Source organism: Alligator mississippiensis, chromosome 3, assembly GCF_030867095.1.
Source record: "Alligator mississippiensis isolate rAllMis1 chromosome 3, rAllMis1, whole genome shotgun sequence".
NCBI classification, from domain to species: Eukaryota; Metazoa; Chordata; order Crocodylia; family Alligatoridae; genus Alligator; species Alligator mississippiensis.
This window is the reverse complement of record NC_081826.1, coordinates 256475187-256501755: the sequence shown is the minus strand read 5'-3', so window position 1 is coordinate 256501755 and position 26569 is coordinate 256475187. Positions and strand designations below refer to the sequence as shown.

General features: G+C 40.9%; 1 protein-coding gene across 6 annotated transcripts in view; it reads left to right on the top strand.

Moving 5' to 3' along the window:
• The window catches only part of AP3B1 (adaptor related protein complex 3 subunit beta 1), a 287301-nt gene that overhangs the window by 147686 nt on the left and 113046 nt on the right, over positions 1-26569 (top strand). For 4 of the 6 annotated variants that reach the window (XM_019482176.2, XM_019482169.2, XM_059725108.1 and 1 more), the window contains 3 exons: positions 2712-2821; positions 18683-18823; positions 19972-20148. In XM_019482176.2, coding sequence (XP_019337721.1) covers positions 2712-2821; positions 18683-18823; positions 19972-20148 — 428 coding nt within the window. The remainder of the gene's footprint in view (positions 1-2711; positions 2822-18682; positions 18824-19971; positions 20149-26569) is intronic. The other 2 variants (XM_006261568.4, XM_019482183.2) reach the window with 1 other exon arrangement.

Genomic DNA, 26569 nt, shown 5'->3' with positions numbered 1-26569 from the left:
ATTTCTTTGTTCAGAAGCCTTTGTCAGTTATATCGGAATTAAAGCTCTCCTTTATTATTGCCTTTCTATTTCTCACTTCGCCTCTGGTACAGATTTTCATCTGGAATAGTAGTATATTATTTTAAATTCTTTATGCCCACTTTGCTCAGTCTGTATCTAAACTTCAGCTTTTTTGCTTTGTTTTTAATCTGGACCTGGACACAGGAATATTTACACCAGTGCAATTTACATAAGTTTTAGACACCAGTATGTCCTGAAGCAAACAGACAAGCTGGTGTTTCAGAATAGCTGAACATTCTTCCCTGCTATTATTGTGCCTTGCCACTAGGTGGCATGGATTGGGTGATCATTAACATTGAGCAGACAAGTTACCCTGAGATTAAACTGTGGACAGACGTGTATCTGATTCTCCGTGCCCCCCCACCCCCCATTTGAATGCATTGCTCCAGTGAAAGGTGCTTCCCTCCCTCCCACCCTTTTTTTTTTTTTACAATAGTGAAAATGTCACATTTAAGTCTTCACTAATAGATGAGTAGGTAAATGTATCACTTTTCTTGTTTGTTGTTTCTTGGCACAGATATACCTGTTAAGAGTTTATTAATGTTTATCACAAATTCTGCTAACTTGACTGAAGTTATCTTTTTCAGCCTTCTTTCTTGATTTTACTTATGTAGTATGAAAACTACATAACTGTTTTTGTGGCTACATTCTATTTTTGCAATATGCCTTCCTTGTTTGTGGAGCCCTCAGTGTGCAGAAAACCAGCTTCTCAGTACACTTGTTTATTCACTTGGATTATTTCAGGTTTTAGTCTAATATTTAATTTTCCTGCTTTTGTTAATACTTTACATGGGACATTTTTATTGGTATCTAGGTTCATGTAAATAGGAATCATGCCAATTCAGATATGTTCTTATTCCATGCATTTCTTTCCTCCTACAGATTTCAGAATAATGGTTCCTATGGCAATAATTTATATATTTTTTTACATGTGTGGAATTGTACTTTAATCATGTTCCTTTCTGCAACTCCTGGAAATATAACTTTTAAGTATGTTTTAGTATCTTGCTCAGTTGTTTGGCTCCTGCTTTTAAACAAATTTTATTTTCTTGTGTGAGCATTTAACTGTAATACTTTGTTCATTCGACTACAAACTTTCTAGCAAAGCATCCTGCATAATTGATTACTTCTTAATAGACAGACAAGGTTCCTTGGGTGAATTTATCTTTTATTAGACCAACCCAAATAGTTGCAGAGTAGTTACTTCTTAATACTATTTCTTTTGAGTTTTTGGTGTTCTGAATTAGTTAGGACACTTAACTTTATAATGTAAGAACAATGTTATGTTGTTACAGGATGGTAAAAAATTAGAACTCTTCAGTGAATAAGAATCTTGCCTGAAGACCTTTACTTATTCCACAGCTGATTCAGGGAAGTGTGGCAGGGGTGCAGCTATTGAGACCCCTGGATAGATGTTACATGGAAGCTTTTTGTCACTCTCCAGATTTTGTACTACACAGGCACACCAATCGCTGCTTTTTTTTTATTGTGGTGGTCACCTAACTTTGCCATCATCGTTACCAGGATGATTTATTTTGCTCCCGTTATTTTTTTAACCTTTGGCAGTATGAAAGGGGGGCAGAATACTTTCCAAATTGACCTGCACTATACTCTATACCCTAATACTCCTGTTTCAGAAATCTGTTCTGTTCTTTTTGATAATTCATTAAGTGGAAGGTCCGTGTTTCAGATTAACCATTCAAATGCAAGGATGCATTTTTCATCTGTTTGAAACAATGTCCATGGTTATTAGTGTCTGGAGGGTGAGGGGAAATGTTTTTTGTTTTGTTTTTAGTTGAGATGAAAAATATAATTAAATTGAACTTCTGTTGTATTAGTCTTTTTTTTTTTGCTTTGGCTTCAGCCTTGGCCATGTTTGACTTTACTTCATCTTTCCTTACAGCATGAATTTACTCTTGCATAGAAGCCCACTTCTGCACCAGTGGGTTTTTTTCAGCTTCAAAAATTGTACATTTCATACAAGTTGATCAGGCTGCGAATGTTACTTGTTACAGTAGTTAAGCACTCCAATGCATGACTTGGACATAAATCTTTGAACAGCTTGCCTATTTAGGAACCTCATTTGAATGTGCTACAGATCATGCTACAGACCTGGGAGAGGATCTTTAGAGGGTGAAAAAGTGCAGAAGAAATGTTTAGTTATTTTTTTTATTTGTAGAATTAGCTAGCAATTTTCTGAGCAACCTATACATTTTTGGAAGTCTATTAAACAATATATATATATTTACATTTTGTGCCAGCCTTTGTGCAGTATTTATGAATGTACATACTGTAATTTAATAATGCAGAATAGATGTTTTTCCCACAAAAAAAAATGAAGTGCAGATGCATTAAAACTAAATTAAAAAGTATTTTAAAGAGGTATATTTATTAGCTGCTTATGTTATCTTTTCCTAAATCCTCCCGCTTCTCTTTGTCTCAAACCTTTTCCCAGAAGCAGATTGTCTTCAGATTTATAAAACAATCTACCCTTTTATGTTGTTCATAATAGATGTAGTTCCACAGAGTATATTTGGAAAATGTGTTAAATCATTTAACATTTTTAAAAGCTATTGCTTACAATTTGTATATGATAAGTTTTGTATACATACATTCTTTTGAAAAGCATAATTTGGTTTTGTCTTTATCAGAAATAGTGGTTGCTGAAAGTGTTGTTGTTATCAAGAAGCTTCTACAAACACAACCAGCACACCATAGTGAAATTATCAAGCATATGGCTAAGCTCTTGGACAGTATTACTGTAAGTATTTGTGCGTCTTTCAATATTATCTTTGATAATATATTAGAATTGTAATATTACTGTGGTCTGCCAAGATTTAGGGAAGAGGTATTAGAAATAATTTAGGAAAGAGGTATTAGAAGCTATCAAGTACTCTCAATCTGTTTCTTAAAAGTTAGAAGGTATTTTGAAATAAGTTATTTTTAAATATTGAAAATATTTTAGAATGAGGTGAAGATCATGGTGGGGGGAGGCTTTTTGCAAGGGAATAGTAAAATGGAAAGGAAAGTGACATGGCAGCTCTTCTGGATGGTTATTAGGAGACTTTTATATACATACAAGTGCGTGTGTGCTTGTTTACTTGTTTCTGTGCTAATATCACTTTCAGATAATTAATATGGAGATTCTAAAACCAGATGATCAAACTTCAAAATAACAAATGATCAAATATTCAGTGCCTGTGAAGTTGGATTTTTTGTACAGGAAAATGTATTTATGTTGAACTGCTTTACATACAGAATCTGGAGAGAAAATAAGTACAGTAAAAGAAACCTAATACTGCTAATTACATAATGTCAAACCAGTATTATCCAGGCTATTACCATCATCCATGTTTTCTGGAGAATTACCTAATATTTTGATTTCTAATTATACTCTCATTAATTGAGTCGTGTATAATTTTATTGTACACATCTTTTGGCATCTTACCAATTGAGATTGTCACTTTGCTTCTATATATTTATTTCATAATGAGATTGGCATTTTTTCCTCTAAATGTCAGCTTTAACTTTTGGAGGTTTGTTGTGGCTAATAACTGTTAATTGCATGTGGTATAATTTTATGAGAGAAATATAATGATATATAAAGGCATAAAATAATTGAAAAAGAGAAATATCTTCACAGATTTTTCCATTAGGCAAAGAGAACCACAAAGGACACACCATTAATCAAATCACTTGATGAACTTCCGGAAAGTGCTCAAGGATAAGGATAGCAAAATAGAATAGAATAGAAATTGCTCACAAAGTAGAAAAAGGTCATATATACTGAGAGAACAATATTGTAGCAGACCATTGGCAGGAATAAAGTACAAATCTAAGATTGATGCCATGGTTTCTTTATTGAACCTTACCATCAATAAAGAACACTGCTAATGGTATTAGTGGCATTTGTAGAAGGTTTGTCAAATGCTTCATTTTATGATTATTTCTGTTTTTTTTCCAATAATATTTTCCACAAGTTAAGCCAAAAAGTCAAACAGTTTGAGGAAGTTAAGGATGTGGAGGAAAGTTTATTGCGATTTATAATATTTTCCCTGATGTGAGGTCTTTGTCTCCAAATAAATCTAATTCTGCATACATCTAAATGGGGGAATTTGGGGAATATGTTCTTATATACAGTTCTAACAAAGCATAAATATACTTATAGCAATTATATTCTGAGGGGCAATACTTGTGCTATTTAATTAAAAGGTGTAGTAAACTTGTAAATACGTTTCAAAGAGTGAGATGCAAGTAATTCTGGGTAGTGTGTGTGTCAATTTTTGAGGTTTTAAAAATTATTTCCTGTGTTTTGATGCCTTGTTTCATCCTTATTACGTGGAAGAAATGCAGCAGACAAGACCAAGAGGAAAATTTACAGTCCAAGAGAAAAAGTTAAAATAGTCTTTAGGCTTTGCCAGCAAATGTATAAAGTAAACACTAAAAATTAGGAGAACAGTTGTGGTTTTCTACTTTTTACTCTTTCTTGTAGCTTGCTTTCACAGAGATGTAACACAAACTATAGTTCATAAGAATTATGAGAATTAAGGGGTATAATGAATCTCTAATTCTGAATCTGCTTAATTTTAGGAACATAGTCATAGGCATATTGAATCAGACCTATTTCCATCTCCATCTACAGATTCACAGAAGTTTAGGGCTAGAAAGGACCGTGTGAGATCATCAGGTCCAGCATCCCCTGCTCTGGGCAGGAAAAACTGCTGGGGTCAAATAATCCCAGCAAGGTATGCATCCAGTCTCCTTTTGAACATCTCCAGAGTAGGTGCTTGCACCACCCATGCTGGGAGTCTATTCCAGAGTCTGGTCACACAAACCATGAAGTTTTTCCTTGTATCCAGTCTGAAACCTTCTTCTAGGGGTTTGACTGTTGCTCCTGGTTTTCCCCTGGGACGCTTTGGTGTATAGTTGTTTGCCTAGCCCCTGATACTCTCTACTGATATATCTGTAAGCTGCCACCAAATCCCCCTGAAGTCTTCTCTTTTCTAGGCTGAACAGTCCCATATTTGTCAGCCTTTCCTCATAAGTCTTGCTCTTCAGGCCTCTAATCATATGAGTGGCTCTACTCTGGACTCTCTCAAGCTTCTCCACATCCTTCTTGAAGTGTGGTGCCCAGAACTGGACACAGTACTCCAGCTGCGGTCTCACCAATGCTGAGCAGAGCAGGAGAATAACTGCCTTAGTTTTGCTTGAGATGCATCAGTTGATGTATGCCAGTGTATTGTTTGCTCTGCTAACTGTTGCATCACACTAGTGGCTCATATTCATTTTGACAATTATGACCCCCAGGTCCCTTTCAGATGTGGTGCTAGCTAGCATAGCACAACCAAGCGTCTAAGTTTGTTGCAGATTTTTCCTCCCCAGATGGGGCACTTTACACTTCTTGGTGTTGAACAGCATCTGGTTCTGGTCCGCCCATCTAACTAATCTATCCAAGTCTGCCTGGATTGTCAGCCTACCCTGATGCGTGGCCGCACTTCCCCACAGCTTAGCGTCATCAGTAAACTTTGCCAGTGTGCTTTTCACCCCACATCTAGACCACTGGAGAAGATGTTGAAAAGCACCGTGTCCAGTACTGTTCCAAGTACTGATCCTGGGGGACCCCACTGCCTACTTTCTGTCAGGTCGACACAGATCTGTCTATTAGTACTCTCTGGGTCCAACCCTACCACCAGTTTTGCATCCATCTGACCGTTCCGTTGTTTTACCCTCGTTTTACCTTGAGAGTCTCATGGGACACCAAGTCAAAGGCCTTCCTAAAGTTCAAATAAATGATGTTGACCTCATCTCCTTTATCCAGGTGGTGAGTAACCTGGTCGTAGATGTTTAACCTGATCATAGAAACCTACTGGTCATGTTTCCGACTATTCCGTACAAGTCGTTTTGGGTGAAAATGAAAGAAACCTATTGATTTCAAGTAGTTTGAGATGAGCTTACCCCTTTCATACGAGTCACCAATCCTCCTTTAAATGTTATTGGATACTTGATTTCTGTGACGTGTTGTGTGGTAATGGGTTCCATAGGCATTTCTATAAAAAGTAATTTTCTTTGGTTAATAATTACATATGTTACCTTTTAATTTCTTTTTAATGTTTCCTTATTCCCCTGTAATGAGACAGGGAGAACAGAATGTACCTTTCTCTAAACCACTCACTATATTTATACTTTTGATTTACTGGTATATAATGATCTAACACATTCCATATTCTCTATCTTATTCCTGATGCATCCTAATACCTTTATTTACTTTGACAGCTTCACACTAAGCTCTGGTCTTCATTGAGCTGTCTATAACAGGTTAAGACATGCACAGGTTGAAGAGTAATAATAAAATGTTAATTAAGCACTATTAAATAGCAGTGTGATTTCATAAACTGAAATATTGGATATGTTATATTTGTGACTCTTTGGATTAGGCAAATATTAAGGAACAAGAGAAAGTGCACAGTAGCTGGAATGTAGCATTGGCTAAAACATGCTCATCCAAGTAGGATTGGATTCAATCTAATCTTATGGGGAATAACAACATCAGACGCATTTGGTAGGTAAGTATCTGAAATATCATTGATATTGTGCAACTGGGAGCTCCCCACAAGTATTTTGCTTTCATTGATCAGCTTTGGATAGAATAGGAGAGAATAATTTCATCTTAACTTTCAAATTGGCATTAGGGCCAGGGTCAGATTTTCAGAAGATCATAGCAGTGTTTGTGATCAAGAACTGCCATTGTTTCTGAGTTGCACTGAAATAAGGGAATTGCTGAGCTTAAAGGTGAGGCTTGCATGTGATAAGAGCTAGATGTTTCTCAAGGATTGGCATAGGAATCTAAAACTTTTCCCCAGAAGATAAAAGAATAACTGTGATTAACCTATTGCCTCCTTCCTTGGCCTTTTGACTAGCAGACACACGATTCCTCTTCCTCACTTTACTGGAGAGAGAAATAAAAGATCCTTGTACTTTAGATTTAATGAGTGATCTGGGCTCTTCACTGACTGCAAGTTTTTAACAAATCTCTATTATGGACAGAGTATGCACTGTGTGACTTCCTTTGTACTATATGTACCATCTGTTCAATCTGATATGGTAGACTACATGTTCCCAGGCTCTTTAGGACTTATCCTAGATTTGAAAGTAAAATGGCTGATGCTTTTTGAAAAGTTATTGTGCTATACTCATGATAGGAGTTTTCTTATTTTAATTTTGTTGGTTGGAGTCAAGCATGCTGGATCATCAAGAGGAAAGCTGACTGTTGAGTCCTACTGCCTTTTCACATTCAGTGGTCTCTGTGGTATAGATTATTCTGTGGTGTGGCCAAGTAGTTTCAAATGATAATCTTTTCCTTAATCAGTTAAAGGAAATTCAATTACATTATATTAAGAGAATTTAAAGAATGTACAGCTAAGCTCTCAAAGGTCCAGGTAATGACAAGTTGAGATTTCATGCATTAATGTAACTGTCCTCATTGTTACCTAGTAAGATCTAGTCTTTAATGACCTGATCATGTATTATTTTTCAAATAGTGCATTAAAACATGGATTTTTCCTATGACCTTTTAATATGCTCAATGAATAACTCCAGGACTTCCAAAGAGCATAATGTAAGAACTAGAAATGAATTTGTTTCCCTCACTTTATTTTTCTGTGCAATTGTGTTCTAAATATTTAGCTTATTATGGGAAAGAGACTCACATTTTTACTTCAGATTAAGTTGAGAGCCAAAATAAGAACTCTGCCTCGTATTTTCCACTATAAAAGAGAAATGGTAAGGGTTTAAAATGGTCACATTCCATAAAGGTGGTGCAAATGTTACTGGTAGAAGATGGGGACACCACTGTCTTCTAGCCTAAATGATAATAAGAACTAGAATCTAAGGGACTCTTCCAAATGCAATTCCTATATTCTGTATTGCAATTCCTATATTCCAAGTCAGTGGTATATTCTTCTTTCACTAATTGGAAGAATTAGCGAAAGAAGAATATACCACTGACTTGAAAAGAAATTTGGCATCTGCATAACCTTCATGACATAGTGAAAATCAGTCAAATGTGTTTAACTACATTGAGCTGGGATGCAAGCTGAGCAAATATATATATTGTCCTTGCTAGTACTGGAGTTAAATTTTACACTATGTAAAGGATGACAAAAATAAATGAGAGGAATTAAGTTAAAAGAAAACACTTGGCAGTAGAAAAGAAATCTTCTACCTATTCTGCATGTTTAATTTATTTTTTGTCAGGGTATTTCAGTTGGTCATGGCCACAAACTGGATAGTATACCATTTTGACATAGGATCCAGAATTATTTGTATTAATGTTGTTATGAATTTCACTTGTTAGGCCAGTGGTCATGCTCGGTGATGGGGCACATAATGAACCCTGTACTTAGGAAGAAAAGTCCTTTATAAGAATGTTTCTCTGAGGTATTATCTAATCTGAAATTTACTCTTTCTTGTGGAAGAGCATCTGAAGCAATTTAGATTGTAATGGGACAGCATGCCAAATATACTTGACAAATTACAAAACAGGAATAAGAAGTTCAATAACAAATGACTAGAGAATTATGATTCACCATTTATAAACAAAACCAAAACCCTTTGGTGCAAGTCCATGCCTTGTATAGCAATTCCATATCGAATTCACATTTTGGAATGATCAGAATTCATCATAGGTTATTCTTGAAAATCATTCTTTTCTTTTGGCCCTATTCTGCTTGTTAAAACTTGTGTCATCTCTAAATTTGGATTGTAAACTCCTCAGGGCAGGACCCGTGTCTCTCTCTATGTTTTTGTTGAATGTTTGGCTGTGTAAATATTATTTAGTACAGTTTGAATACCATATATATGCCAAGCACTTCTTCCACATGCTTCAAAAAATACAACTGAATAATGGTTGTGATTAGTATTTGAAAATATTAAACAAGAGACTCTTATACTCCCAGCTTATTATAAAAGGTAGTGTTTGCTGCGAGCCATGTTAAACTTGAATTAGACATTGAAGTATCACTTCTTTACAATTTAATATTCAGTGAATTATGAGATAGAGAACTATTTCGTGTATTAGCTGGGTGTTCCCTTTTAACACAAAGGTTGTTACCATACCTCATAGCACTTTATAGGTAAAAATCACTTGTCAAGATAGTGTTGTATATCACCCTGTAGTTGGAAGCGTGCTGTAGGACAGTGATAGGTGTTGATGGGATCAGTACTTTCTCCATAAATGATGAGATTTTTTTGTTATTCCAAAGTACTGAGAGAGCAATTACCTAGTTTAAAAATATTTTCCTTGGCAAATGCATGCTTCCTGTCATTCTTCTTAAAACTGTACAAATATTTGTGTACTTTTCACACGAGTAGCCTAAACTTTGATTCTCTTCTAAAATTCCACCGTAGTACTTACATACATTTTGTAGTTTTTCCCTCTGCTAGTTGGGGTTGATATTGCAGTAGTTCTGTAGGGATCTACCTTTTATTGTGCTAGCCACTGTTTGAATTCATAAGGATGTCTCTACTTAGAAGACCTAATAATCAAAGTGGAACATCTAAGAAAATGAATCTGACTTTAACTTTTAACGTGAATTGGTTAAACCCTGTGTGTACACCCTCATTCAGAGTTAGTGTGTCATTGGTTCAATTTAATTTGCTTCATAAGTGGGTTAAATTAAATAGAATAACTGCTACTTTGTTTCTGAATAAGTGTCCATGCAGAGGTTTAATTTCCTGAGTGTGTCCAGGGAAGATTCTTTGAGTGATATCTTTTATTAGACCAAATGAATAGCTGGGGAAAAAAGTTTTAGGCAAGCTTTTTGGCGGAGTTGCCCTTCTTCAGGCATAGGGAGTCTCTGCTGCTCTGAGACTCCAAGAAATGAGAGAAGCTAAAAGTGTAACAGGATGTCAGTGAAAATGTAAATAGTTAGAAATTAGATAAAAGGTAAAACAGGTAAGGGAGGAGGAAGCAGGCAGGGGTAAAAAAAGGCCAAAGGGAGACAGCAGTAATAGAATATAAAGTAGAAGGAAGCTGTGAGTGAAAAAGAAATTAATAGATCAGGAAAACATGAAGGAGGGATGCAGGAAGTGTGACAGGATGTCAGTGAAAATATAAATAGGTAGAAATTAGAAAAACCAAAAAGTAAAACAGGGAAGAGAGGGGGAAGAAAGCAGGGGGGGAAAGGCCACAGGGAAACACTACAGTGATAATAATACAAGGTAAAAAAGAGAGACTCACAAAGACTGTGTCCATACATACAAGTCATAGGTAAAGTAGGGACTTCTAAGAACCCCAGTAGGTGTTATATTTAAGACACAATTAAGCTGTTAATCTCATTTTAAATAGTAATCCATCCACATGTTCAAGCAATTAATGGGGTGAAAAAATGGGAAAATATATATTTTCTGTATTCCAGAAAATGTGTAATTTTTTTGTGGCTGGTTTCCATTGCACCTCAAATTGAACTGATGGCAGGGCTAGACTGACAGCTCATCCAACTCCAGGACTGCACTGGAGTCAGCTAATTGTTGGTCCCAGCCCCAGGACTGCACTGGTTCATGCTGGGCTGCAGGAGCCTGGCTTTCAACTTGCTGGTACAGGGGGAGCCTGGGATCATGCTCTTACGATGCCCTTGCACCAGCAGATAGTAATTGCGCAACTGGGATTTGATCCCCAATCCCTAAATCACACATTTTGCCATGCATTCATGGAATGACAAGGGGACAACTGCATTACCTGCATAATATTATGCTGGTCCCAATATTTTCTATTTCTTACTTGTAGCAAACATGTTTTCTGCATATTGGGTAAACATACAAACCATTTAAATGTATAAGTGCTCTTTAGACCCACTCTACTTTGCATTTTCAACTGCATATTTGATTTACTTCTGTCAGTTTCACCAATTTTAAGTCTCTTAAAGTAGCCTTGAACTGATTTGGGTCTTTCAATTTCAAGGTAGTTCTTAGGGATAAGGTACTCTGGGAAACATGGTACTGAGTCTTGACTTGTGAAGAGCTTAGTACAGGCTGTTCAGTAGTTAATTTGTATATGAATTTTGGAGATGTGTATGCTCTGATTAAGTGCATAGCCTTTTTCAGTCCTGAAGTTGTGTACTTAAATGGAGTATATTGTAATTCAGAGCTGTCCAGCTTCCAAGTGCCAGAGTCCACACTGCACAAGTCACACCAGGCAGCCATGCCCCCACCCCACCCCTACCTTTAGCTGCCCCTCTCCTCCCTTGTCCTGGAAGCATTGTGTGCGCAGACACCCCAGCCTGCTCCTCAGCTTTGGCCATGGGCTCCTTGCTGTGCAGTGCGTTGTACTGCACTGTACCATACTGTGCCATCCTGTGGGGCAGGGGCAGGAAGTGGATTCCAGTGGTGGGTGAGGGAGCCTGGGGACCCTAGCTGCTATTGCAGCTGAAGTGGTGGGGGGAGTGGCAGTGGTGTAGGAGCTTCCCATTGTGAGCTGCAGGCCACCAGTTGGACAGCACTGTTATAATTCAAAGTGGAAGGAGTGAATTTGTCTACAAGTATGTATGTTGGAAACTCCCTACTTTTCCATTATTTTGCTTCCTGTAACATCAATAAGACAGCTTTTCTACATATGGGAGGCACTTCGCTCCTATCATCCTGTTTCAAGGACTTTTACCAAATCTTTTAAAGTGTACCACTTGCATGTGAGATGGATCTCCTAGCTGGTTTTCATTCTGGAGACAGGAAGGAACATTTGTCTGTGGGGTGAAGACAATATAAGGAATTGGCAGCTTAGGTAGAGAGTAGGGTGTATGTACTTAGCACTGAAGAGTTTAAAACTTGGAAAAGGATTGTACTGTAAATCACTTATAGGAGAGATTAGGAAGCATTAATAACTGTGGGTTGGGGGAGAAGGTTGAATGCCACAGGACCACAGAGAAGTAGGGCTGGAAGGGACCTCCTAGGAACAGAAATTCTGCATAAATCAGTGTAGGTGATTGGAAACCAATTATAGAAGTTCAATGCACATAAATCTGCTTTCCAAATGGTTGAAACCAGTTTAAGATAAAACTGGATGAATGTACTATCAGATTTAACCGATTTAGGTTAAATCAGTTTATTGAACTTCTAGCCCAGATCTCCTCCAGATTCAAGTTAACTCTCAGTCCTCTAGGATGCCTTGCTATCCCCTGCAAACCCTCCTCCTCCCCCCCCCCCTAAGGTGGGCAGGCTAGCCTTGGCCCAACCTGTCTGTTTTAGTAGAGCAGGGAGGCGTGCTCCAGTGCCTTCCCCCCCACCCACCTCCTCCACCAGATTCTGGCCTGGGCCTCTGCAGGCATGTGGCTGCATTTCCAGAATCGAAAGTGAATGTCTGTTCACTTGCCTATCGGTTCAGTCTAGGCAGCTTAGACTAACCTACAAAGATTGAATCAATTCAACCTAAGGCTTTCTGAGTGTCTTTGCTTCGTCCTCAGGTTATCTAATCCTGCCTGAGGCAGAATCATACCTACCCAAACCATCTTACACACATCCATTGTCTAACCTATTAGCAAAGCTACACTGTCAACCCTGACACAACCACAAAATATAACCTTTTGCTCTGACCATGGTTGTTATAATATGCTAAAGAGATCCCATGGTCTGTACCAATCTGACCATGGGGTAAAATTCCTTCCTGACCCAAACATGGCAATCAGACCGACTGAGCAGAAGGGCAAGACCCTCTAGCCAGAAACTTCCAGGTTTAGTCCCAACAAGAGCATTGGCATGCCTCAGTCCAAATCCCCTGCCTTGGTTGCAGCCAACACATAATGCTTCTGAGGAAGGCTAAAAAACACCCTGACGTGTAGCATCAGGAGGGACCCACATGGCAGCTAGCAAGTGTGATTCTTTTCATAGAATAGGTATTAAGGGAGGTTTTGATATCCACCATCAATCCCCCTTCCTTGCCCATCCTCCCCAAAAATGATACACTACACTATTTTCTCCTGATTATCCCTTATTGCTGCATTTCAGGTATGGGCTCCTAGAGTGCAGGGTTTATCCTGGCTGGTTGCTTATGTTTAATATCTCCTTTCTCTCAATTCTTGGGTAGACTTTATAGTTCATTCAGACTGTTTCATATTCTAGCCAGAACAGTTTGTCCTGCCTTAGAATAAATTTTATTAATTAGTTTTGTAAACCTCTAGATAAATTGTGACTTAATGCATCTTGCTCTTAATTTAAAACTCTCCATATACAATGGGTCTCTTTTCAATTCAATGGTTTTAGTAACTTTTCTTTTGAATGTGTCTTGCTTTTGGGATACTGTATCATGGTAAATACCAGACTTGAAACATTCTTGAGGTGGAAACTTAAATTTAAAAAGGTATTAGACTAGAGAGAATGGGAAGAGGGGACAGTATCCTCTTTTAAAGAATTTGCTGTTGCGGGGATTTATGTAATATAGAAGTCCTTGAAATGTCTCATGGTTTTCAAAAGACCATTTAGGGCAGTGGCCAACCTGTGGCATGTGACCCATCAGGGAGGGATCAGGAAATGCAGCAACAGACTGGGCACGGAGCAGAAAGCTAAGCAACAGTGGAAGGGCATCAGATTGGCACTAGGGGAAAGTGTGCAGCTTACCTTGTAGAACAGGGGTGGGCAAAACGCAGCTTGGGGGCCAGATGCGGCCCACCAGGCCATTCTATCCGGCCCGCGGAGCCCTTAAAAAATTTAGAAAATTAATATTAATCTGCCCTGGGGTGATGGCTTGCCGAAAATCAGTAAGCGGCCCTCTGCCTAAAATAATTGCCCGCCCTGTTGTAGAACATCTGCCAAAAGGGCTGGTTCCCACTGATTTAGAGCATGTCTGAAATACCTCTGTGGCAGGCCCTGGAGCACTATGGAGAAGCACACATTCCTATTTGTTCTTGCTCATTGTATACCAAAGTCCAGAATTTAGGCAGCTTGTTTGTGCTGCCCTGAGCATGCCTCTAAGCTATCCTTAATCAGCTACTCTGCCCAATTTATGGGGTTTGGCTTATGCTGACTGGTAACCAGTGAGCAGGGTGTGATTCTGTGTGGGTTACTGACTTGTCAGAGGCTGTGTAGACATTTGCTTAGAAAACCAAACCTAGCACTTGAACAGGAGTAGACTACATTTGTGTGCTTCCCTTCCTCTAGCTGACTGTTGGATATTTTGCCATAACCATTCTATTCTTCCACATCACTAATCACAACCACATTTTATAACATACTGCATGTGAATGCAGATCATTAGGTCTAATTTGCTCTTTGTTGTGTGATTCCTTTCTTGACACATTTAAATAAATAAAATTGGTATTTGCAGGATTTGCGTTAAAAAGTATGTTGTACAATAAGGTAGAAGTTCAAGCACAATAGCTTTTAAATTGAGTTGCTTACAGAATGATCTGTAAAATCTTTTTAGATGTCTTTCTCTAACTGCTGTGAGCAACCAAGGCCTTATTGTTTTTTGTTTTGGTTTGGTTTGGTTTGGTTTTTGCAGACAAGTTAATGGGTTAAAATGACAGTAGAAACTGCCTTCTAGTACTAGGGTTTGAAAAGTGCACTTAACCACTTGCTCAGGGCATATAGAATAAAACATCAGGCAAAGTAATTTACAATCCCGTTTGCCTTTGAGGATAATGCAAAGTAGGGCTACATAATGAAAGTATTATTTCCTGCATTTTTGTCAATTCAAGGTCCCTATTTATGCTGTAGTGGAAAAGGCAATGAAGGACTAGAAGTGGCTTCATTTCTCGTTTGCTGTTTTCAGGGCATTCTGAACCATTCAAAAACAATGTCTGCAGCATCGTATGCTTGCTATTAGGTGGATGAGGACTGAGAGGCTTAAGCAAAGGAAAAGAAATCTGAAAATATTATGTGATTGTGACCCCAACCGAATCCACTGACACGGAAACACTGGGTCATCAGTTCCATATATACTTTTCATTTAAATGGCTTCCATTCAGGGGTTGATTCAAAAAGTCTCTAATTGATATTGATCCTCATTGCACAAAACTGTGTTTAATATAGACACTATTTGCATAGCAAGCTAGCCTCCTTGGTTAAAAGAGGGGGAAAAAAACTCATGAGACTTTTTCTGTTGATATTGCTGTCAGTTGTTCAGATGGAGCTTCCTGCTTGTTTAGCTTATAGTTTCAATTTAAAAAAAATTGTGGCCATATCTTTTGCCGTATGGGTTACACTGTATGAAGAGTCTTAATTTAACAGAAGGAAGAAATTGGGAAGAATAAAGTAGTATTTTTTATACATTCCCATGGCTTCAACTTTTAAAATCATGTTTAATCCAGGAAAGGCATTACATTGAATTCTGTTGGTTTAATGACAGTATTCTTGAAATGCTTTGCCTGCATGAGTCTCTCCTTTTGTGTTTCTTTTATAAAGCAAAACGTGTTTTTTGGTAGACAACTATCTGAAGTGGGCTAGTTGGTGATCTCTTGTAGAATTCTAATTTTTTAACAAGCATGTCATGAAATATTTAAGAAAAATAAATCTAGCATAACTGAAATCTGAAGTTGCCTATATATTCTTATTTAGAGGTATCTATCTGTATAGCGGGCAACTTGAACTGCTCCCATACTAGAAAATGTAATATACCACTCAATTACTATTCTTTAGCCCAATTTAAAATAATAGATTGGGAGTAAGGTCTTAATGCGGTGTAACCTTTGGAACATCAGAAATAACCTCTCTCGTGTGTGAAATAAGTGTACAGTAATGACATCAGTCTTACCACATTGCAGCAATACATTTTCTTATTGTGCTTAAAACTTTTTTCATTTGGCAGTTGTTCAATATCTTCTTCCTTGCTATCATCCTGTAGAGTTCAAAACAATTTAAAAATGATGTAGTCACGGTGACCAGAAAAATATGCTATGACTCAAGACTTTGACTTCCTGATGATGTTGTTTTGGAATTATATTAACCCTAGCTTAGATATTGCAGTGCTTAGACTTTGCATTTATCTCTTAGCTTTTTGGTAGAATTTTGTACTCTGTCCTGCCACCATCTATTTGTTTTCCTTTAATGCATTTGGTTTTGTTTTTGTTGGTGTTTATATTTGCAGCAACATGAGGTATAACATAAAATATCTTGGACTTTTTTCATCTGTTCCCTAGCTAACTAAGAATCTATTTGTATTCACCATTTTTTGTGAATGTGTATAATTAAAAATCAGTATCTACATCTGTTTATTACCTTGTAATAACTCACTATTGAATTTGTTCTGTCATTGAGACTCAAACTTGCTATTCTGAATAATCTTTCTCAAGACTTACTCTGTATTCCAGAATGAAAAAGTTTCCTCCTATTGTTTTGCCCCTCTGCTTGTTTTCAGCAGAGTACTGAGCTAAATTTCTTCCCTAACCCTGCTCTCCAATTCATCCTTAAAATGAATGTCAAACATCTGTAAATTATATATGTATCTTTTCTTGATTAAATATATTATATATGTATTAGTTAATTATGGTGATACCACAGGAAAATACATTTTTTGTTAAAATTTTTAGTCTTTGACATAATATAATTAAAGTGGCAAGAAAGAGGTCACTGTTACGAATTAGTTAATACTATACTATACTTGGGATTTTAAATGCATAAAATATAGGAAATTCAGAGTTGGCATTCCTGTTGCAATTCTGTCACTCTGTGTGTGTGTGTGTGTGTGTGTGTGTGTGTGTGTGTGTGTGTGAAAGATTGTGTATATATATAAAATGAATAATTTAGGAGTGCACTGATAAAGAGTTTTTGGGTCAATACCAATGGCCAATTATTGACTAGCCATTTCAGCTGATATCGATCTGATTGCTGATATGCAGCTTGGTGAGCAGTGTCTGGCTGGTAAGTCTGTTGGGGTGAAGAGGTGTGGGGAAAGGAAGGGACATGTTGGGGGGCAGATCAAGGCCCCCACAATGAGGGAAGAAGTGGGGCAGGGACAGGGGCTGCTCAGCTAGGGCAGGGCGCAAGACAGAGCTGACAGCTCATCTGGGTGTTGCGCGGGGATAGGGAGTGGGGGGCAACTCCCCCAGTGCACACAGCCCTGGAGGAAGCATGGGTGGCATGTGCCACCCCCCCGGATCTGTGTGTGGGGCAAGGGCAGGCTGCAGCTGTGTGCTTGGAACCAGGGCTGCTCCAGTCTCTTCCTGGCGGCTGTACTCGGGCTGGATGGGGCAGGACGGCTACGGTGGACTGGGAGGGGGGCTACGGTGAATTTTGGAGTGGTTGTAGCCCTCCCATAGTCCCCCCTCCCAGTGCCACTGCCACCCACCCTGGGCTGGCCCAAGCACAGCTGCCAGGAAGAGGCTAGAGCGGCCCTGGCCTCCAGCGTGCAGCAGTAGCTTGCCCTCGCCCCACAAAAAGTTCAGGGGGGGCATGTGCCACCCAGGCATCCTCTTGGTGGCATGCACAGTGGTGGGAGCAGCCCCCCCTTCCCTCCCCAGCACCCCCCGAATGAGCCACTGACTCTGTCCTGCACCCTGCCCCTGCCCCTTCCCCAGCCCCACTCCTTCCTTTCCTCACTGCGGGGGCTTCGATCTGCCTCTTCCTCACAACAGACTTACCAGCTGGACGCTGCTCTCCAAACTGCCAAGCTGCATTCCTGACCTTATGCATCCTGCAGCTGGATGCATACGTGGGACATTTATCGGTGACATTTTCGGCCACATCAGCCAAAAAAAGCTGATTGTTGATAATGTCAATTTTCCTTTTATCGGTGCTGATACAATATGGACCAATGTATTGGTGCACCTTTTAGAATAATTATTTTTATATATAATATATATGAATATATGCACATATATTTTTGCAGTATATCAAAATCATTACCATATCACTGGAAAGAAAAATAAAACACATGCTTAACATGGTGGTGGTTGTTGTGTGAGAAGCAGAACTTTGAGTTTACAAAGCTAGGTCCCAGTACTGTGGTCCTCACAAAAGTTCTGACTTAAATGTGGGTTTGTCTAAAGAATGTTTAAGCTGGGGCTTTATGGGTAGTATAGGTTAAAAAACAAAATGTGAACACAGGTTGGTTTTATGGTATTTGCTTGCATACAACATGCCCTTTTGTTTCCAAAAACTGGCTGCTGGAAATTACAGCACGTGTTTGTAAGAAATATGGTAAGAGTAATTTCTTCCACTTACTGAGTAAAAGTGTAAGAAAGATCTTCATGGACTCACACAAAGCAGAACAGTAAACATGCTTGGCTCCCCACCTGCTGCTACTCATTTACTTATTACAATGAAGGATCTTTTTTCTTCATTTTGTCTTTCAAAAACAAGGTGTGTCTTTTATTCCAGGGAGTGTTGCATGTGAGAGAATATAGTTTTTCCATGTAATGGATATTCTTAAGGCAAAAAACTCCACAGTTTAAATAATTACAGTTTAAACTATCTACATAATAGTCCAGTGAAAATTCCTTGCAAGAATACGGACATTTCTTCAGTGCAAAAGTTATGAAGGAAGTAACAGCCAGAAAAGAAACTTTAGTAAGTCCCTTTCTAAGGACTTGTAGTAGCAGTAGTCTCAACAGAGCTTCTAAGCTGAGCAAGAGCAATGGTATTTGCTTTTAATGATATAAAATACTTATCTCCAGATAGCTTCCTTACTCTTTCACTCCAGGAAGCACATGTAAACACTTTTTATCCTACTACACGGGAGAAATTCAAGAGAGGCATATCCCATAGAATATCACCTGGTAGCCCTCTTCCTGAGATGTCTGTCTGGCTGTTTACAATAGAACATGTGACTGCAGTCCATTTGGTATGACTGTTTCTAATTCCCTACTCCTTCCTTGAGGTCCCTTGCCTGTCACATCCTCTTGCTGTGGCAGTGCCATGTTTTTAAAGTGAGCATTGATCCACAACACATGCTAGAACTGCTTTTTAATTGCCAACATTTTATATCGTTCAACCAAAAAAACAGATAAATGATCAAAAGATAAGATCAGTCCTGATTTCTTTCATCTTCCATGTCTACCTTGCTTCAAACTTGAAAAATTGTACCTTATTATAACATCAGTTGTAATGAAATTATGGAAGGCTAGCCGCAATCTTAACCGGGGAAATTCTTGTGTTTTCCCTCTGTTGTTGAGCCCTAGTTAGGGAGCTGTATTGCAGAAAAGCATGCTTTATGGGTTGTAAAGAGGCAGTGAGAGGTATAATGCCAAAAGCCACACTATTATAGTGTAATAAGAAGTGATATAGACTGAGTTGATCAATCTGTGGCCCATAGGCCAGGTCTAGCCCACAGGGTCTCCAAGGGTCTGATAATTTGGCAACAGGGGAGCAGGCAGCCTGAATTACTGTTCCCTTGCTACTAAATTTCCAGATCCATGGGGGAGCCCTGTGGGTTGAATAGCACGTACCCATGTGATAGATTGGGTGTGAGAGGCTGAGGCAATGTGGGTCTCAGTTTGGATGTTGATCCCAGGATGCAGCTCATGGACCCACCCCAGCGCTGCTCATTTAGCCTGCCGGACCAAAAAATTGAGCATCACTGGTGTAGACCAGTGGTTATACGCTGGATTGCATCTCAGTAGACTTGTGCCACTAACTTTCACAATGAATATAGACGAGTCAATTCACCTCAGTTTCCACTCCTGCCCTTTATATATTCTAGATTGAATGCTCTTTGAGGTAGGGACTATTATTATACAGGGTCTTCATAAAGTTCTTGTGCACAACCCAAATTATTCAAGTTTAAAAGTGCACAAGGACTTTATGAAGTATGCACACAGTGTGTCTAGCCCAGTGGACTTTGATCTTTGTTGGACTCTAGGTTATGATACAATACAAGAAGTAAATACTATTTGATTCATTTGCTACTGGATGTTCATGTTTATAAATATACATGAGAGGTTTAAAGTACACTATTTTGTGACATGCTGTTTAACTTTTTCCCCCAAATAGGTTCCTGTGGCTAGAGCCAGCATTCTCTGGCTCATAGGAGAATATTGTGAACGAGTCCCAAAAATTGCACCTGATGTTTTGAGAAAGATGGCTAAAAGTTTCACTAATGAAGATGATCTTGTAAAGCTGCAAATTTTAAATTTGGGAGCCAAACTTTATTTAACCAACTCAAAACAGGTAAGAGTAAGACTATGTAAATAAACTCTGTAATTACAAAGGATCACATATTTTGTTTGGACCAATGCTATTTTCCTTCATAAACATCTAAAAGAAGCTTGTAGAAGCCTGATGCAGTGTAAATGATTGTATCCCAAAATACTAAGGCGCAGACCAGAGGGAAGTCTACCCACTTGTGTTACCTTAGCTTTACGTTTGTTTGAAATTGAGCAAATCTATTTGTAAACAACTTGGCTGATACTTTTTTATTTTTTGTGGGTTAACACTATACTAATATAAAATATAAAAGGCAAGATGTTAATGCTGATAAGTTTCTGTGATCACAGTTTACTCTTCTTCTAAATGTCCTTAATTGCTGTCTTATCCAGCAATGGCTTGTGGCATTCTGAGGTATCTCAGTCTTACCCAAATTGCCGTCCAACATCTGCAATAGCATTTGTCTGTCTTCTGCTGTATAAGAAATGACCATATTCTTTTGTGTTTTGAAGGGTCCTTTGATTACCTTCTTGTTGCCAGGATATTTAATCTTGCTAAAGATAATTTTAGTCACTAATGTGTTACCAACCAAAAATTCTTCTTAATAACCATGATTCTTTTTTTGTTGTTTATAGTGTGCCAATTTATACAGTCCCACTTTGCTTACTAACTAGTTTTCATGTCAAAGGAGAATTAAAAAGTTTTAAATTTTAAGCCAAAATGAAAAAAAGATACCTTTATTTCTATGCTGTGCCCATATTAAGTCACCCTGCTTTAGCTCACAAGGTCCCTTCCAGCCCTAATGTCTGTGAAATCTGTAAAATTTAACTAGGTGTTTTGATTGGTTTATTCTTTCACCACTAAGGAATTTTCTTACAGTGGACAAATTGAGGTTGACTAGAGGAAAAAGTACGTTAAAGTTCCAGCCCGCAGCAGCAGCCTGCTCTTGTCCCACAAACAGATCCAGGAGCACACGCTCCCTGGAAAGAGCCCGGCACGGCCCCCCAGACCGCAACTGTCCCAGGGTGCGCGTAGCAGCATGAGCCACACCCCACCGCCCTGCACCCACTAACAGTTCATTCCGCTTTGGTCCCTGCTGCAGCCCTGGGAGCAACTGACACCGCCTGCCTGCAGCCACTGGGCTGCATCACCCCCCTTCCTCGCCTTCCCTAGCCCCAGCCTCACTTGCTCCCTCCCTCACCGTCATGGGAATATATCCCTATTTGTTACCTTATAAACTGGGTTCCCTTTATGCAAATTCGAGTTGCACACTATTTTCTGGGAACACATGTACTATATAAAGTGAGGGAAACCTGTATTAGCTCTTGAAAGAATTGTAGTCATGTAGATTATACTAGGGGTGCACTGATAAAGATTTTTTGGGCCAATACCAATGAGCGATTATTAACCAGCCATATCAGGTGATACTGATTTGATTGCCGATATGCAGCCTGGCAGTTTGGAGAGCGGCATCTGGGCAGTAAGTCTGTGGGTGGGAAAGGGGATGGGGGGGCAGATTGAGGCCCCCCACATTGAGGGAGGGAGTGGGGCTGGGGTAGGGGCAGGTGCTGCCCAGCTGGGGAGGGGCAGAGTACAGGATGGAGCTGTAGGTGGCTTGTTCAGGGGGTGAAGGAGTGGCTCCCAGTGCTGTGCACACCCCTGGGGGAGATATGAGGGGGCATGTGCACCCTAGATTTGTGCATGGGATGAGAGCAGGATGCCTGCTGAGTGCTCAGGGTCCGGGGCTGCACCAGCCTCTTCCTAGTAGGAGGGCTACATGGTGGGCTGCAGCCACCCCAAAATTCCCTGTAGCCACCCCATAGCCCCCCATCCCAGTGCTGCTGCTGCCCACCTGCCCCAAGCATAGCCCTGGCCCAGTCTCCTTGCCAGGAAGCAGCCAGCACAGCCCCAGGCCCCAAGTGTGCAGTGGGCAGCCTGCCCTGAACCCATGCACAAATCTAGAGGGAACATGCTCCCCCATGGCTCCCCGGGGGTACGCGCAGGGGTGGGAACCACCCCCCTCCTCACCCCCTGGATGAGCTGCCTAACACTGCCCCATGCCCCACTCTGCCCTGGCTGGGTTGCCCCAGCCCTGCTCCCTCCTTCACCATGGAGGCCTTGTTCTACCCACCACACACACCCCTTCCCCTCCCACAGACTTGCCAGATGCTGATCTCCAAGCTGCTGGGCTGCCCTCCTGGTGACACGCATGCTGCGTCTATGCACATGCATGCAGCATTTATTGGTGACATTATCGGCCACATTGGCCAAAAGAAGCTGATTCTTTTTTAGTCAATTTTCCTTTTATCATTGCTGATACCAGATGGACCGATATATCAGTGCACCTCTAGATTATACTGAGAAGATAGTATAAATAAAGGGAGAGAAGGGTAGCAGAAACAAATTTCTTATATTTTCTTAACTTTCCAGGCTGTAGAATTGATGTTTTAGAAAAGTTTTAGCTTTGAATCCTGGATGATAAAAAGCTGACACCTACTACTAAAATTCTTAACATTTATTTTAGTTTTCAGACAGTTTTCTTAATATGTTGGATCCTAATTCAACTCCTTAGTTCTGTAAAGGTACAAGTAAGTCTTTTAATGATATTTAGTCTAGATTATCTCAGGGTTTTATAACAAAGTCTGAACTGGGAGAATTCTGTACTGTTCTTATTGCATCCTGATTCTATATCAGAAGACACTTCAGCAGATTGGTTGTGTGATGACCCTTTCTTTTGCAATGTTTTTACTTCTCTCACCATTCCCGAATACAACTTGCTTCTGTTTCCAATCAAGATACAGCATAAATGCCATGTCAGATTTCTGCAGTCCCTAGAAATTTGTTTCTTTGGATGATGAATAACTCACAAATATGTAAATTATTTTACTGCTATCATCAAGTAACTCAGACACTCTCAAACCGTGGGCTGCCTTCATAATTCTTGGTTTGTCATAACCACTTTCCATTTTTTCCCTCCTTTAACTTTTCACTTTATGTAGAATAGTTTTTAGCTCTTATCATGGTAGAGATAAGTTTAAAAAGTTAAGTGATATAAACAGATACACTTACACCTCCCTAATTTTCTAGACAGCTTTAAACAATAGCTATGAGAAGTGTGCCCCGTTCATCTCAGTGAAGGTGCTAGGGACTCTGTCACTTTATGGCTAGGAAATGTCAGCGTCATGAAAAAATGCTACTGCACTTTAATTTTTCACCCCAGGGGCTGATATTTATAACATGGCATACACTAAAGACCCTATTTCACATGGGTTACCGGGCTATTCCTTCTTACATCAAGAATCAGGGTAACCCTGCAGGTGTGGAATCTGATTAGCATGGAGACAGATGACAATTGGAAACTGAATAAATCTGTAGTATATCCTCAAAGTGGTCTCTGCATAAAAATATCTCAGTAAAGGACATATGAAGTGGATTGTTTCATTACTCCCCTGAATAAAAAGTTACTAAAAGCTTCTGTTCAGAGTCTAGAAAAAGGATTGCAAAAGATACCTTCTGCAGCCACAGCAGACCTGCTTATATATATATTTTTATTAGTATTTGTCGCAGGGCACCCTGGTGCCTGCTCCTAGAGAGGAGAAACTGCCAGGGAGAGAGCCCTGGCAGAGCCAATTGAGCACAGCTGCGGGTTGCCGGAGCAACTAAGCGGAGCCAGCTGCCTGTAGGGGGCAGGGCCTGGCCCTTATGAAGCCCAGGGCTGAAGCCAGGCTAGCAGTTCTCTGCCAGCAGCCTGGGAGGCAGGAGCTCTGGGAGTGAGGATGTGGAAAGGAGCCTAGCAGCAAGTACCATGGTCATAGGGAGCAATGTTGTTATGGCCATAGGGCTTTGGGTTTGAGTTACAGCCAGATGGCTTGAGCTTGCAGTTGTGTTACAGCCTAGGAGCTTGTGGTTTTGCTTTGACGTTGTGATATTACACCCGGAGGCTTGGGTGAGGCTGTAGGGGTTGGAGGAGGCCTCAATCATAGGGACCCCAGAGAGTGTGGGGTGCCCTAGCGCCAAGAGGGCGCATTATTTTCACAGCGCCAGTGAAGGTGCAGCTTGCACGCCAGTGCAGGAGCAACTGGCGGCGAGGAGTGCGGCCAGTGGGTCGCGGGCGCAACCAGTAGGTTGCAGACGGGGGGACATAGACCCCGGATCGCATGCGGGGTACATAGACCCCAGCCCCAGAGCGAGGGGCGATTTTAATTGAGAAGCCCAGTGTGGGCACGGTGAGCCCCAAAGAGGGGGAGCGCCACTTTGTATTATTGAGAAGCCCCGTGTGGGCACGGCGAGCCCCAAAGAGGGGGAGCGCCATACTGAGCAGCCCTGGAGAGGGGCAATTACTGAGCAGCCCTGGAGAGGGGCAATTACTGAGCAGCCCTGGAGAGGGGTGTTAGTGAGGAGCCCGAGGCGGGCATGCCCTAGAGCGGGGCGATATTGAGGAGCCCGAGAGGGGCCATATTGAGGAGCCCGAGACGGGCATAGCGAGCCTGGCCGCAGGCTAGTGCAGCAACACCCCTCAGACCGAGGCAGGGCGCTGCGGTTGCCCCCGAGAAGACAGGGAGCAGCAGCGTGGTGAGCCGGGGTCAGAGAGGGTATCCGTGCGGTTGGCCAGGGAAGGGCCGAGGCCTGCTAGAGAGTCCCTGAGCGGGACCACACCGTCAGGGAAAGCCCAGAGTGGGCTAGATCATAGAGGGGGCCCGGGAAGCGGGCGTGCAGACTTAACAACGTCCATTACATCTGCGAGGCTTGGGGCGTGGTATTAGGGGCTGGTAGGAGCCACGCATAGCCCATAAGGCTAGGGTGTCCGAGGAACACCCACCGTATTGGGAGACCCCCAGGGGTCCCGGAACACACGGGGACAGGTCCCGAGTAGCCGTGCCCAGGGAAGACACAAGGCAGCCTCCCAATCTTATATTTTTCCAACAAGACGTGGCGGGCGAGAATTAGAGGGTGCCTTGGGCCGGCCTGACACGGAGCGAGGGACCTCGAGGAGATCACGGCCCTCCGCGAGGACCCCACCGTGACAGTATTTATTATAACAAATGTCCTAGTAAAGATGTAATTATCTTAATAATCTCACATTGGTCCAAATTATGCAATATTCTTATGTCTTTTGGAGCTTATCAAAGCCAGTCTGTTGACCTACCGGCACCTACAGGTAGGTCAACATTTGTAAACTTTTTTTCTTTTTATGGTTCTTGTGGGCTTTAGTACATCTTAGTCACCACTCAGAAGTTATTTGAATTATTCGTACTGAGGTACTGATAAACTAAAGAAGCTGTTTGAGCTGCTTACTGCCTTGTCATTTCAGGCATCTTGCATGGAGGGAAAGGTTTTTTTTTTCCCCCTAGCTGCAGCGATTCCAGTTGAAAGAGTGCAATTTGCCATCTTGTGATTTGAGTTACTTTTACATCTGAATGTGTCAGATTAAGTTAGTGATATGGACTCTGTCAAAGTCCTTTCTAAGGTGGAGTTTGAAGCTTCCTTGTAATGAGCCTATGACCCTTACCAACATTTTTCCTGTGTTCCCATTCTCATGCCAGATAATGCTTTTTCCCCTATAACTAGTATCTAGAACAAATTTAGTACACGTTTCCCTTGCCAGCCATGGGGGTTAGGTTCCTGAAAGTTCCTGTGGTTGGCAAAACTATGATTGGCGAGACAAAAGGCTTATGGGAAAATTGGGGTTAGGGACTTGAATATGAATAATAAAGGAACATACAGTGTATAAAAAATCATTTTTATTTACCTTTAATAGGTTAAAAAAAATGTTCACTGTTGAGTAGTGGGTCTTTTAAAAAAACTTTAGCACTTACTTGTGTACCGCTTGCAACACTAGCCCTAATAGTAGCCTCCAAGTCCCATTGGAACCCCAGGCCCTCGGCTCTGGGTGTCCCTCACGGTGGGCCCCTGGCCCTTTTGACCCTTCTGGTCCTGGCCCCAGCATTGATCAGTCAAGGGTACCTCAAGTCAGACTTCTGAGCAATTAGCCCACACTCTCTTACATGTGTCCACCTTCTCAGGCCCTACTGCATGGTTACCTACCCAGCTGTGGCAGCTGGGGTTATTAAAGCACCCCAGTCCACCTTTCACTGGGGTGATAACTGGCTTGGCATTTCCTGGGGGCTCCCACGCCACTAGGAGCCCCACCAGGCCACCCATCCCCCACAGGGTGTGATTTCAGGTCATGCTCAGGACCAGGAGCCTCCTCCGTCCCCATAGCCCCAGCCCATAAACCTCCAAGCTGTTCCTGAGCCTCAGCTCCACCGGCTGATGTCTCTCTCCCAGCAGCAAACTGCTGTTTTACCCTATATCTATCCTGGGTTTCAAAATGTCTGCCCTACTCAAACACCTGGCTGCTGCCTGCTCCAGCACTTAAAGTGGCAGGCACCAATGTGCCCTACCACAATCCTGCTTTTGAAAGTGACAGTATTATAAGTGTTAG